Here is a 14,794-nt window from a genome sequence, read left to right as displayed (position 1 = left end):
ATAGGTGCCTTTCTATGCAATTAAGTGAAATAACTGAACATAAATATAGAAGCCTGATTAAATATTCTAATTTTAGAAGAAAATTTCAGATGGCACTTAGTCTTTTGCATCTGAACTCTTCATATATATATATATATATATATATATATCCTGATGATTTCCTGTTGTTTTTCCTCAATAGCTTTGGAACAACTATTTTCACCTGATCATTGCCTTCATTACCCACAAGGCCTTACAGCTGGAGACTTTCTCACTCGAGAAACGCAACAAGATTCTCAACAAGTGAGTATTAGACCTGTGGGTACATTGTCGTTGGTTTTTGCTCATTTAATTTGAAAGGCTGACATCTTAAATTGAGTTTCTAAAAATTTAAACAGGTACGGAGACATGCGGAAAAGCATCGGCTTCAAGCTGAGAGATATGTGGAACAATCTTGGTAAAAGCTCTTTCCTGTGCTTCTTATATGTTAGAAACAGTGAACACAATTACAAAAGTGGCTGAAAGTAGAGAGGAATTTTTACAGAATGTCCCAAAGAACTTTCTTTTTGGTCAAATGGCTTTTTGTATGGAAGGTGAAATCACTATTAAAGTGTTTGTCTTTATTGGTTGAGACAGAGTGCATATATAAGTTTTTTGATTTCCTTAAGGAATTAGGGCTATTTTTGATGTCATGTCACTTCCAGGCCAAGATAAGATGAAGTTCATCCCTGCGATGGTGGGACCGATCCTGCAAGCTACGTTAGTGCCTGAGCCTGAGCTGAGGAAAGCCACCATCCCCATCTTCTTTGACATGATGCAGTGTGAACACCACTTCAGCTCCGACCACACCTTTCAGAAGGTTAGGGTTGTTTCTGTGTTTCAAAACCTGCAGAAGATGTCTAACTAGGCAACGTGCTTAGGGATTATTCACATTCATTATGCTGGTGATTTGGTCACAAATTAAGAATGCATTATGACAAGTTTTTTTTAAATGTTTTATCCAAAAGCTTAAAAATATTTTAAGTACATAAATATTTATCTATTATCTATTTTTTTTATATATATATATATATATATATTAGGGCTGTCAAATGATTAAAATTTTTAATCAAATTAATCAGAATTTTCAGTGGATTAATCAGGATTCATCACTATTTGCAATTACACCGGAGTCCTAACCATTTTTTTTTCCTGAAATGCATACCAAAAGATAAATAACAGGACACAGATACATATTTTCATGTATTGATTCATCAATATGTGGTTCTTTTTTTCTGAATTTCAAAAGTTTAACATTTACTTAGATCAAATTTACCTGAGTACTATATCAAACCATGCCATTTAACTACAGATAGTGTAAGAGTTTTAGGTGAACCAGTGGTTAAATATAGCCACATATCTATGAAATTATGCATAGAGAAACTCGAAAGAATTAACTCAAAAACACAAACATGCGCCACCATCACATAAGCAGCACTCTGGGCACTCTTGTTTTTGGGAGGTGTTCATTTGCTCTGACACAATACTTTAGCATCGATATTTTCACGTTCTGAAGGCTTCAAGTGCCAGTAAAACCGAGTAAAAATGCATATGCTTTCCCAAACAGCTGTAATTTTCGCTGCATTGCATGTAGGCGTTCTGCGCATGCGCAGTGTGAAACACAGGACGCTATGACAGGAAGAAGCTCCAGCGTATCAACTACCAAAGTCGTCTCTGCTTGACATTAATGTATTTAAGAGTAACTGGGGTAAAATCTTAAGCTTCTTCAGTGTTTTCGTCGCGGCGCTCGCCGCTGTTTTTTACTATCTTGAGAATTCAGAGATCGACGAGACTTTCCTGACCTGAATAATTTGTCACACTGCGCATGCGTGAAATGCGTAAAAAAATTTGACGTAATTAACGACAAAAAACTAATTAACGCCGTTAACGCGCTATTTTTGACAGCCATAATATATATATAAATTTTTTTTTTTTTTTACATTTTGCACTAATGCTAATATGATATTGTTCATTTTTAATTGATGTTTTTTCCCTAAAACATTGTTTTATATTTTAACACAACTTCAAATGCTGTACAAGTACTGTTTATTTTATAATATTATACATATAAATATTTAACGTTATATTTTATACATTGTATATACCTTAATTTATATTGTGTGCTATTATTTTGAAATTATATGCTTTGTATACCTATGAACATAACAGTCTCTTAGCCAGTGATATGATATTTGCAGTTGCCTAAATATGCTGCACTATGATTATGATTTGCAACCAAAATATAACATGAATATTTAACTTTCTGAAAATAGCAAATACTGTATCACAAGTGGGAAATACACAAGAAAAAGTACACTTCAGTTTGATACATAATAGAGAAAAATCAATAATGGACATACAAATCATGTTGTCAGTTGTCAGGATTATCAGTCATATGGTGACAGCACGTCATTTGCTTGTGCACTGAGATATACAAAGAAAACAGTAAAAGTCTTTTGTGTTCTTTAAAATCTGCAACTCTAGTATCCCTAATAGGACACCTGCAACAAAATAAGCATTTTTACAGAAAAATAAGCATGTAATTTGTGACTCATGTAAATAAGATGTCGCCTTGGCTTCTGCATGATGGTCAGAAAGTTTGATGAAGCATTTGTGTTCTTTGCAGTTTGAGAATGAACTAATCACAAAGCTGGATCAGGAAGTTGAAGGAGGCCGAGGAGATGAACAATACAAGATTTTGCTGGAGAAAACGTGAGATTCTTCTTCCCTCTTAACACATGCTGCCACTTTTTATTGTTATGTACTTAGAAAAGTTACTAATTTTAAGATTATTGAAAATAATATCACGATCACTGTCAGCTATCTGAAAACTAAATCTGCTGTAAAAGGGACATGCTCTTTATGCCCATTAAAATGCTTGAATGTCGTCATATTTCAATTTGTGTTACTGTGTATGTGTTATAAATTTACACAAAGCCCATGCATCTTTCCTGTAACTGTTTAATATAACTAATTTAACTAACATGTTTGCATAGCGTTCCTCTTAAAATGGTATAGCTTTGTGCATTTTATTTTCTCTGCATATATATACATGCTAACTTGTTTGCGCAGTTGAATTATCTATTACTTGAATTGGTATTTTATTATTTTGAAGTTTTATGTTTTGATAGAATTCATTTTGGTAAAAAATAAAAAAGGTTTGCTTATTTGCAAATTAATGCATATTAAATATATGCACTAAACTTATTAGTACTAACTATTCAGACTAGTGCTGAATAGAATAAAAAAACACGGTTGGGAAATCAGTACTTAAGTACATTCAAAATCAAGTGCTTTTTTTAACTTTAACTGAAGTAGTAAATGAAAATGTAATTATTGATACATTTACTGGGGTAATATTTCATTAGGCTAACTGTGCATTGTTTGTGTACTCTCTCTGTGTGTGTGTGTGTGTGTTGTGTCCAGGCTGTTGGAGTACTGTCGGCGGCACCGGTATCTGTCTCAGTCCGGTGAGGCGCTGGCGTATCTCTTAAGTAGTCTCCTGGAGAACCTGCTGGCTTACCGCACCATCACCCATGACGAGAGCCCTGAGCTCCGCATGAGCTGCACCGTCAACGTCCTGGTGAGAACTCTCAAACACAGCTGCAGTATTTAGAAATGGACCTTATTATGTGCTCAACCTGCTGAAAGACCAGCCAGGATCCAGTCAGCAGTTGCTCAGAAACGTCTTCTTTCAAATTAAATCCCATCTCGGTATCTTCCATCTCATGTCCACAGAACTTTTACAAAGAAAAGAAAAGAGAGGATATATATATCCGGTGAGTGTTTCAGATGATTAAAACTTCTTGTCTTGCCGATGGCACATGGATGAATCTAATGGATGGATCTGTGTTTTGTGGTCTTTCATTAGGTATTTGTACAAGTTACGGGATCTACATCTGGACCGTGAGAACTACACTGAGGCTGCGTACACTCTGCTGCTCCATGCTGAACTGTTGGAGGTTTGGACCTAGTGCTATTACTAACTGTTGTTAATGTTAGATAGAGACATCTAGGAAGCAGGCGGACCAATGGCCAGTATAATGCAGATTAGAGTATATAATACACTTACAGTCCACATTTTAGACACACATTCTTTACAATATTTTTTTCCATTTATTAATAAAGTAGTCAAACTAGGAGTATAAAAATATGTAGTGACCGAAAAAATTGGCAAATTAAATCTTATATTTGGAAAAAAAATTTTTTATATTTGAGCTTTTGAGAAAAATACATAGTTTGAGCTGCTTTTAATTTCATATCTGTCCTAATCGTGACTTTTTTTTTTTTATTAAACGTACTTTTATAAAAAAAAAAACATAAGTACAGTAGGTTGCAATACATATTTGTCTTTGACAGTAATTGCAAACATTTAATCCTAAGCCTTTTGATAAAATGTTTTAGGCATGGGACAGTATCATTTTTTTCTGAAGCTTTAATCACAATGTATGCTATTATCACAATGTTAAATTACACGCACAAAAAAAGTAAATAAATAAACATTTTAATACAATTAAACCAGCACATGTCTAGTCATAAGAAACTATTTAGAAAATCTGTCATAAAATGCAATTATGACAAATGATACATATGAAAAAGTATGTCAGAAATATTATATGCATGTATTCACATTTTGATCCAAAAATATTTTAAATATAGATTTTTCCATTGACAAGGATGTCATAGATTTTGGAAATGGCAAGACCTTTTTTTTTTTAACCAAGCAGGTTCTTATTCGAATAATCGTATTATTCTAAGTTAACTTGGTCTGTTTGCATTTGACTGTCTGCACTGAAAAGCGCGTTGCCCTTGTGACACAGTTTGGTGACTCTGAGGTCAGTGAGATTAGCATGACTGAATGGTGCGATCTCTTTCTAGTGGTCCGACAAGCCATGTGCACCCCACCTGATCCCAAGGGACGGAACTCAGGGGTGGACGCAACAAGAGCTAAAGGAAAGACTTTTTCAGGAGATAATGTGCAATCTGGACAAGGGGAAAGTATGAACTTTGCTTGTACATCTAAAAATCTAATGCAAGTGCTAGACTTTTGCATGCTCACAGTTTTCAGGGTAGGACAACTGTAAAGAACAGAAAAGTTGCTATTTTAACTACATTATTATTCAAAATTTTGGGGTTGGTGAGATTTATGTAATGTTTTTAAAAGAAGTCTGTTATTCTCACCAAGGCTGCATTTATTTGGATAAATGAAATTAATAAAAAGAGCAGCATTTAGTAAAAAAGTAAATATTATTACAATTTTAAACAATTTTAATAATAAGTAATTTTATGTTTCATTTCTGCATCATTAATCCAGTGTCCAGGGTCATTATTAAATTATAATTAAATTATAACATTTAAATTTTATATAGTTTTATATAAATTTTGTAACTCTATTAGTGGATTAGGTTAACCTAAAGAGAAATAAGAAATGCTGAAAACTAGATGAATTAAAATGTTTGTTTTTATATTATATTATTTGTTTCAGTTAATGTTTACATCAAGTTTTTTTTTTTTTTTTTCGTTTATTAGGAAAGTCATATTGGTTTCTCAGTACAATAATTAATTTTTAATTAATTAATTAATTAAATTAATTTTTGTTCCTGTTCTCATTCATTAGCCAGACTCTGAACTTGTTTGTTCTTTTGTCCACAGATGTGGGAGAAGGCCATCGAGATGGCCAAACAACTTGTTAAACTTCATGAAAACCAAATGTTTGATTTCATAGAGCTCAGTCAACTGCTGGTAAGACAGACGTGTCAGAAATCCCCATTGTTTCTCTGTTAATATGATCTGAAGGTAATGCCACAGACAAACCTCCCCGAGCCTCTGCCAGAGCAGGAGACGCTCTGTGATGTACAAACATTTTAGTGCCTTGAGCTCGTCTCGATTCACGCACTTCATATTTATTCACATTTTGGGTTTGTAACTCATAACCCTGTCTGCTGGGTAGCAGCCGTCACTCTGCACAGGAAATAAAAATGGCAATTTGCAAGCAAGAGGAGGAAGGAAACTCTGGTGTGATAACAGCTCTGTAGCAGTTACACACTCTCCTCTCAGTTCTGCCCTTGGCTCTGTGAAGTTCTCACTTGGCAGAAGCCTTCAATTAAGTCAGAGCACTTTGCTGTTGATGCCGATGAATTGGGTGGACAACTGCTTTCAGCTTATCCTTGTCCTGTGTTTCATAAAATGTATAAGTAAATTCACTTATTTCTTCTCGGATTTGAAATTGTATAGCAAAAAAGGAATGTACAGTAAAAACTGCCATAACTTAAAGGGATAGTTCACCCAAAAATGGAAGAGCTGTCATTTTATAACCCTCATGATGCTCAAAATGTTGATTCTTCTGCAGAAAACAGAAGAAATTTTGAAGATTGTTGGTAACCAAACAGTTTCTGTTCTCATTGACATTCATCGTATTTTTCCTCCCTACAGTCTTCAAAATGTTCTTCTTTTATGATCCACTGAGGAAATGGATGGACTGTCCCTTTAAGAATATTTGAAAGCAACAGAACATTTAAAAACACTTATTCTGTCATTCACTCATCCTTATGTCATTCATAATTTACTTTTTTTTTCTTTTCTCTTTTTTCTGATGGAGCAAAACTGAGATTAGTAGAATGTTCAGGCTGTTATTTTTTCCCATATATTCCAATTCAATTGGGATGCTGTCAAACTTGAAAAATGACAAAACATCATAAAACCATAAATGTAGTAAGCTGTTTTAGTATTATTTATAGTATTTGTTAATATTGTAATATTTCTTTCATTCTATTTGATACTAGTGTTAGTGATTTTGCTGTGTGCTTTTGTCATTTTTATAATTTTAAGTTTCAGATAGCTTAAATTGTTTTGTATTTCAGTTGAATCATTAGTTGTCTTTAAGAAAGAAACATTTCTTCCATCTACACTTGACCTTTTAACACTAGCACTCTCTGTTCTATTTCTATTGTAACTACCGTATTTTCCGGACTATAAGTCACACTTTTTTTCATAGTTTGGCTGGTCCTGCTACTTATAGTCAGGTGCAACTTATTTATCAAAATTAATTTGACATGAACCGAGAGAAATGAACTAACAGAAAACATTACCGTCTCCAGCCGCCAGAGGGCGCTCTATGCTGCTCAGTGCTCATGTAGTCTATCACTGAGCAGCATATAGCGCCCTCTCGCGGCTGTAGACGGTAATGTTTTCTCTTGGTTCTAAATAAATGCGACTTATACTCCAGTGCGACTTATATGTTTTTTTCCTTGTCATGACGTATTTTTGGACTGATGCGACTTATACTCAGGTGTGACTTATAGTCCGAAAAATACAGTACTTAGTTTTCTTTTAACTTGTTGTAAAAAATGTACCCTCTAAAACTAACACTCTATTCTCACTCAATTTAAAGTGTGATTTAGTGGCATGACAAATCTATACGTTTGAATAGCCAAAGCAATTGCAGCTTGGCTGCTTACAAATAGTGCACATGTTTATTAACAATAGAAAAATAACAATAGGAATAATAATATTAATATTAATATATAAAGTATTAAGAATGAAGTGCGAAATTAATTATTAATATAAGTGTATAAACTAGACAAAAAAATAAGATAAGGGATTAGACAGATTTACAGATGAAAAATATACATTTACGTATTATAATAGAGTAATATGGCATAATATAATCTACATGTGCTGGAAACACATCTCTCTCTCTAAAATAGCTTTGACCCTCTTACACTAGCACTATCATTTCTATTTCTGTTCTCTCTTCTTGCTGTCTTTATTTATTTACCCTGTAACACTAGCATTCTCTATTCTTTTTCTATTTTGTTCTATTCTATTTTATTGTCTGTTCTAGATGTAATTTAACTCTAGATATTTTAGAACTTTAACTTAAACTCAATAGTTTCAGATAGTTGCAAAGGCAACATTTCTGTTTTGTATTAAAGTGAGTATATCAGCTTTATTTCAGTTACTGAAAAAAATTTACATTTTGTTGGAAACAATTATTATGTTCCAAGAGTGAATCCAACCCTGAAAACTCTCTTGACTGTAACTCTGACTGTAAATCTGTGACTTTCCATTTATTGAAACAGATTTGAGAGCTGCAGTGAAGGAATCACAATGAAGAGATCGAACTCAGAGAGCCACGCTTACACAAAAGGATTCTTGGAACTTAATCATCTCCACTTATGAATGTATAGGACAAAATTACAGGCTGTTGTGTGACCTAGGAATGTGTGAAATGAGTCACAGAATCTCAAGAACATTCAAAATTCAAAAGGGTTTTAAGAACAATTTCAACAATTTGAAAAAAAAATAGTTAATGACTGCTGAGACCTTGATTATTATAACTCATCTTACAATAAGCTACTAAAGGATCAGAATAGTTGGCCTTTCCAAGTGCAGAACCAGGGGTTAAGAGCTTTGATCAAAGGCACTCTGGAGGCTGATAACTGTAAGAGAAGTTGACTGAAGCTTTTGTGTTAACTGGATTACATGCAATAGGGGTCAAATAAAGTTATGCATTTGTCAATTAATTAACACAAATGGATAAATATTGGCAATAATGGTGGATATTTAGAATGTCCTGACTTAAAGCTGTCAGATGACTTCATAGGAATTGCAATGTGGTTCACAAGCATGATGAGCTCATTCACCTACACTGCATGAATAAAAGCATCGTGAACACATGTAAACCTCTCATTTAATGTCAGAGACAAATGATGACACTGTTTTTGTTTTCAGCTGAACTCTTCCTTTTATGCTTGACTTTTAAATGCCTCAACTGCAAAATCAAATGTAAAAACAGCAGTTGTTTTTGTACACAGAAACAGCAGGCGCAGTATTATGAGAACATCATGCATGCAATGAGACCCCAGCCGGAATATTTTGCAGTGGGATACTACGGACAAGGTTTCCCAACCTTCCTCAGGGTGAGTGAATTTAGCATTTTTAATGACTTTAATGAAGCCGGAATGAGGGATACCATTTTCAAACCGTAACTTGGAGAGTTGTTCCTCAATTTGCTGCACAAATGTCTAATTTTCTGTTGTTTATGCGCTGTGAAATCTGCAAACTGTGGATTAAATGGTGACACAAACATGCTGGCAGGGTCGGCTCAATGTTGGGCATTTCAGCATCAAGCATTGCCAGTGGAAATCAGATATTTTGATTACAGCTCTCCCCAAAGAGCTCTCTGAGTAATTGGGTTTCAACAAGAAAATAATACTTTTGGAGTTTGGAAACCCTAGTGCTACGCTTTTAAAGATACAAGAGCCCCTACGACGTCTAATAACATGAAAGGCTCTCTACAGTTATTATTGGTTGTGCATGCATATCAAGCCATGGATATCACTCGAGTCGAGGAAGAAGCTGGTATATTATTAGCTAAAAGTTGCAGCAGATCATGTGGACATTTATAATGTTTTCATACATTTTTATTTGAAGTACTCTGCCTGTTCCAAACAGAACAAAATGTTCATTTACCGTGGTAAAGAGTATGAGTGGCTGGAGGACTTTAGTTTGAAGCTGATGTCTCAGTTTCCCAACGCGGTGAAGATGACCAGCACATCGCCCCCTGGTGACAACATCTGTAATTCATCCGGACAACGTATCCTTGACTCTTAGCCCAGCAAAATACTGACATTGTAGGCCTAAATGTCTCAAATATTTAGATTTATTTTTATGTGAAATGTATTTATTTTTATTTTACTTTTTTTTATTCGTTTTGTAATTTTTTTTTTAAACATTTACTATTATACACTAATGTTCAATGGTTTACTGGTCTTTTTTTTTTTTTTTAATAAATTAATGTTTTTATTTAGAAAGGATGCATTAAATTGATCAAAGGGACAGTAAAGACTTTTATCATCAAATAATATCATGCTGTTCTTTTTTTTTACATTCTATTCATCAAATAGTCTTGAAAAATGTGTCATATTCAACATATTTTTCAACAAAAATATGGAGCAGCACAACTGTTTTCAACATAGATAATGTTTCTTGAGCAGCAAGATTTCTGAAGGATCATGAGATACTGAAGACTGGAGTAATGATGCTGAATATTCAGCCTTGCATTACAGGAATTAATTACTATTTGAGGTATGCATATATACATTTATATATACATATATATAAAATTGCAATATTTTTGAATATTACTATTTTTAATATATTTTGATCAAATAAATGCAGCCTTTTTGAGTATAAGAGACTCATTTCAAAAGCATTAACAAAACAAACCTTTAAATGTTACTGTATATTTACCTATATACTTATTTAGATTTGTGATGGATAGAATGTAAAGATTTTATAACTTGAAAGTATTTGAATACTTGTGACACCTTTAAAGTGTCTGAATGTCATTGCATTGGATTAAAAACAACCTCACTACGTATGTGGAGTAACCGTTTTATAAGGTTGTGCCTAACAACGCCCCTTAGCTGTTGTAAAATCACTGTAAACCATGGCTTCTTGGTGCTTATTGCTTAATTATATAATGCAGTGACATTCAAACTTTCTTAGTTGTTACTCTTTTATAACCTCTGTACATTTAAAGTCACCTTTTCTGCAAACTGTTTTAAAATCTAGAGATCCAACATGATGAAGTTTTTACACCCAGTACTCATTAAAATGCTTACTGACCCCAAACGTGTGAATGGTAATGTCTGTGCTTCAAATTAAACAAGTCCTGTGTCTGAATGATTTTTGGGGCCAAATGACAGGAATGTGAACAGTTTTCTAGCCTTAATCAATTCTCTGCAGATATTCAGTGTTTTACGGTGAAGCCTGTCTTAAACTTACCTTCACAGTTCAAGGACAAGGGACTTCCTGAACAAATCCTCAAGTATAAATTCACCCACTTGTCACCATTCAAGTCTCTTATAAATAATGCTGTTGTAGACCTTCTGTTGTTGTCTCAGTTATTACAGGACAAACGAGGTGGAGAAGTTCCAATATTCAAGACCGTTCAGGAAAGGAGAAAAAGATCCTGACAATGAGTTTGCTGTGAGTTATGATTTATGTTGTGGGTGTTACCGCATATAGGCATGAAAACATTGAACAAATATTGAAGAGCAGCGTTTGACCAGATGAGGATAATTAGGGTGTGTGTGAAAGCGTATTTTAGATTCAACTTGGATGATATTTTTATTATAACTTTGTTGACATTTTATATATTTAAGCATGTCTCAGTCGAAACTATTAAAGGGATGGTTTATCCAAAAATGAAAATGATATGTTTATCTGCTTGCCCCCAGGGCATCCAGGATGTAAGTGACTTTGTTTCTTCAGTAGAACACAAACAAAGATTTTTAACTCAAACCATTGCTGTCTACTGTTTCACTCTTATAATGTAAGTGGATGAGAATCACTGCTAAAACATACAATAAATCTATGTCTGAAATACTGTTCAGTTTCTTGCACAGACAGACCGTTTTGTGTCTTTATACATTTTTCTTTCTACACATGTATTATCATGAGCCGCGGGGTTTCATTTGCTTTTGTTTGTGCAAGTTTTTTTTTTTTTTTTTTTTTTTTTAGTTTCATTGTATGTTTTAGCCATGATTCCCATCTAATAAATAAATGTAGCCTTGGTGATCATAAGAGACCCCCCCCCACCCCACCCCCCATCAAAAAAAGGGGAAAAAATGAAGGGGGGTGGGGGGCCTTGAAAATATTTTTCTCTACAAAAAGGGAGCCTGGCAGAAAAAGTTTAGAGAACCACTGGCCAACACACAATATTTAATTTAATTCATACAGGCCTACCTCATGGTGCATGTTTGCACTTAAATACTTTTCAGGTCTATGTCCAATCCCTCACTTTTTTTTTTTGTTATACAAGGTTAAAATATTTTGCCTGTTATTTTTTTCCCTCATATTGCAATATAATATCAATATCGCCTGGACAGTGTAAAATATTGTGACAATATTTCTACAGTGGTTTGATTCCCACTGGGTGAAAAACTTAGGACTAGTTTAAAAAAGTGGATTTTGGACATTACTCAGTCTTGCATAAAAAACGTTGTCGTTGAGAGAATCTGTTGAATTGCGTCCACAATGAAGGCTGTACAAACTAGGGCCAAAAATGTCTGACATTTTTTTTGCGCTACGTTCTTGAAACCCTAATAACTCTTTTAACAGAAAGTGGATGCTCGAATGTTGAATGTTGTTGTCATTCTGAGAACCATTTCACTATCTTTCTACACAAAAGCCTGTAATTCATCCCTATATAATAATTCATAAATGAAGAAGATTAAACTTCAGATCTAGGAACCCCTCTGTGTAAATGTGGCTCTCTGTCTTTGACCTCACAGACTATGTGGATCGAAAGGACCACCTACATTACGGCGTACCGCTTCCCAGGAATCCTTAAGTGGTTTGAAGTGAAATCCATGTCTGTGGTGAGTTACTAAAACTGTCTTTTTTTTAGATTTCAAATGTGTCTATAAACAAAAATACAGATTTTAAAGACAACATAATATAAAAATGAATCCTATTCACTTTCTTCACAAATGTACTTTATTTTGCTCATGTCATTATTGCATGTTACGGTCTAATTTTTCATAAAATTGTGATTACCTTTTCTGCCTGTGCAATAATATTTGTGCTGATTTAATAGGGCTGCACGATAAATTGCATGCTGTATTTAATACACAACTTGTCAGTTAAATATTAAATATCGCATGCAATTTATCATGCAGCCCAGTGATGTAATTATATTCCTATCTCTAGATATGCTCTTATGTGTTTCTCATAAGTGTACACTTTTAAAAGTTAGTTTTTTTTTTAAAGGTATTCGTTTTTTTTTATTTATTCATTTTGTTAAAGAATCCAACAGAACGATACAAAATACAAAATAATTACATTATTTTATATTGGGTATACATACACATATATATTTGAAAATTTATTGTATTTCTCTGATGCAAAGCTGAATTTTTAGCTTCATTACTCCAGTCTTTGGTGTCATACAGTATGATCCTTCAGAAATCATTCTCATATGCTGATTTGTTGCCCATGAAACACATCAAGAATCAAAAATCAAAATGTATTTACTGTATAAAGTATTACACTAATCAAGATGTGAAGAAATAAAAGGATGAATTATTTTCACCAGATCACTGAAAGATAAGACAATTTGAGTTGTGATATTTCGCAGCTTACAGAAAATATTCTTCACAAATGAATTAATTTGTCTTTCAAATTTTAACTCTGTGTCAAAAATAAAACTTTATAAAAATATATTTTTTTTAACATATTTTTTTTAACATAAGTATGCAAATTGTATGAACCTTGTTGCTTTATTTTTTGCATGGTGACTAGGGCCAAATATAATCATTTGTCTTTCTCTTTAAACTGAAGAAAGTTAGTATTCATCCAGCATTTTACATCTAGAAATTCAAAGAGTGATTCAACACATGTATCATCTTCAGACTTCATAGGCAAATACATCTGGGTGTCGCAAGCATAAAAGGGTTATGATATACTATATTTCTTAAAAGTTAGACCAAGAGAAAGCATATATAATGAAAATAACACTGGTCCCAAAATAGAACCTTGTGGGACCACATAGATAATAGAAACTACTGATGATGAAAAATTTCCAATTTTGACAGAAAAGGGTTTATTTTGAAGATAAGAGGCAAACCACCTTAGGCAGTTCCTTGGATGCCCAAATAACACTTAAAACGTTCAATTAGGATAATATGGTCATTCATATTAAATGCTGAGCTAAGATCAAGCAGAACTAAGGCAAGGCAAGGAAAAATGTATTTCTAAAACACATTTAAAACAGCAGCTGCTGACGAAAGTGCTGTACAGTGAACAGAACTGACTGAACAGATACGGACAGCATAAAATGTTCAAAGAATAAAATTCAATAAAACATCAACAACAATCCAATCCAATAAAAAATAAAATAGCAGCAAATTAAAAAGTTAAAGAAAAAAGGTACGTCTTAAGATGAGATTTAAAACTTCCAATATCAGGAGATCAAATCATTCCACAATCTAGGGGCAACGATTGAAAAGGCGCGATCTTCTTTAATTTAGGGCGAGATTGAGGCACAGAGAGCGTCATACTATTGGAACACCATAGTGCTCTAGAGCAATTTCTAGGTAAAAAGATCCGTAAGGTATTCTGGCGCTTGACCATGTAATCCTTTATAAACAAACAATAACACCTTAAATAGAATGCAAAATTTAGCTGGCAACCAGCAGTGGTGGACGAAGTACACAAATCAAGTACTTGAGTAAAAGTACAGATACATATGGTAAAATATTACTCCAGTAAAAGTAAAAGTACTCCTTTTTCAATTTTACTCAAGTGAAAGTACAAAAGTACTCGAGTTTTTATGTACTTAAGTAAAAAAGTACTGCAAGATAGATGTTTGCAATTTTATATAGGCTACTTAATTTAATTTTATATTAGCACATATTCTTTTTATAATCCTACTGCTCAAAATACCTTGGATTTTTTCAAAATAACCACTATATGGAGTCAAGATATATTTTTGTTGTTGATATGGACTACGCTGATGAGAGTAATGTTCACTGTGAAAGTTACACTGTGATGTACCTGAGAGAAAACAGAGATGACCATCTGATTTTCACCAGTAAGAAAAAAGTATTTTAAAGTTTGTTGTTTTTCAGAATATCAAAGTTACAGTACAGACCAAAAGTTTGGACACATCTTCTCATACAAAGAGTTTTCTTTATTTTCATGACTATGAAAATTGTAGAGTCACACTCAAGGCATCAAGGGCTATTTGAGCAAGAAGGAGAGTGAT

At 33.5% G+C, this 14,794-nt stretch overlaps 1 protein-coding gene across 2 annotated transcripts in view; it reads left to right on the top strand.

Moving 5' to 3' along the window:
* The window catches only part of LOC127963329 (dedicator of cytokinesis protein 5), a 64,078-nt gene that overhangs the window by 33,051 nt on the left and 16,233 nt on the right, over nt 1-14,794 (top strand). The window contains exons 30-43 of one of the 2 annotated variants that reach the window (XM_052563175.1): nt 182-282; nt 378-436; nt 684-838; nt 2,645-2,730; nt 3,445-3,601; nt 3,757-3,797; nt 3,890-3,980; nt 4,897-5,016; nt 5,671-5,760; nt 8,835-8,939; nt 9,475-9,616; nt 10,771-10,852; nt 10,929-11,013; nt 12,321-12,407. In XM_052563175.1, the coding sequence (XP_052419135.1) occupies nt 182-282; nt 378-436; nt 684-838; nt 2,645-2,730; nt 3,445-3,601; nt 3,757-3,797; nt 3,890-3,980; nt 4,897-5,016; nt 5,671-5,760; nt 8,835-8,939; nt 9,475-9,616; nt 10,771-10,852; nt 10,929-11,013; nt 12,321-12,407 (1,401 nt within the window). Of the gene's footprint in view, nt 1-181; nt 283-358; nt 437-683; nt 839-2,644; nt 2,731-3,444; nt 3,602-3,756; nt 3,798-3,889; nt 3,981-4,896; nt 5,017-5,670; nt 5,761-8,834; nt 8,940-9,474; nt 9,617-10,770; nt 10,853-10,928; nt 11,014-12,320; nt 12,408-14,794 lie in introns of those variants that run through there. The other variant, XM_052563176.1, reaches the window with a different exon arrangement.

This window comes from Carassius gibelio, chromosome B8 (genome assembly GCF_023724105.1).
Source record: "Carassius gibelio isolate Cgi1373 ecotype wild population from Czech Republic chromosome B8, carGib1.2-hapl.c, whole genome shotgun sequence".
NCBI lineage: Eukaryota > Metazoa > Chordata > Actinopteri > Cypriniformes > Cyprinidae > Carassius > Carassius gibelio.
This window is presented reverse-complemented; position numbering and strand designations above follow the sequence as displayed.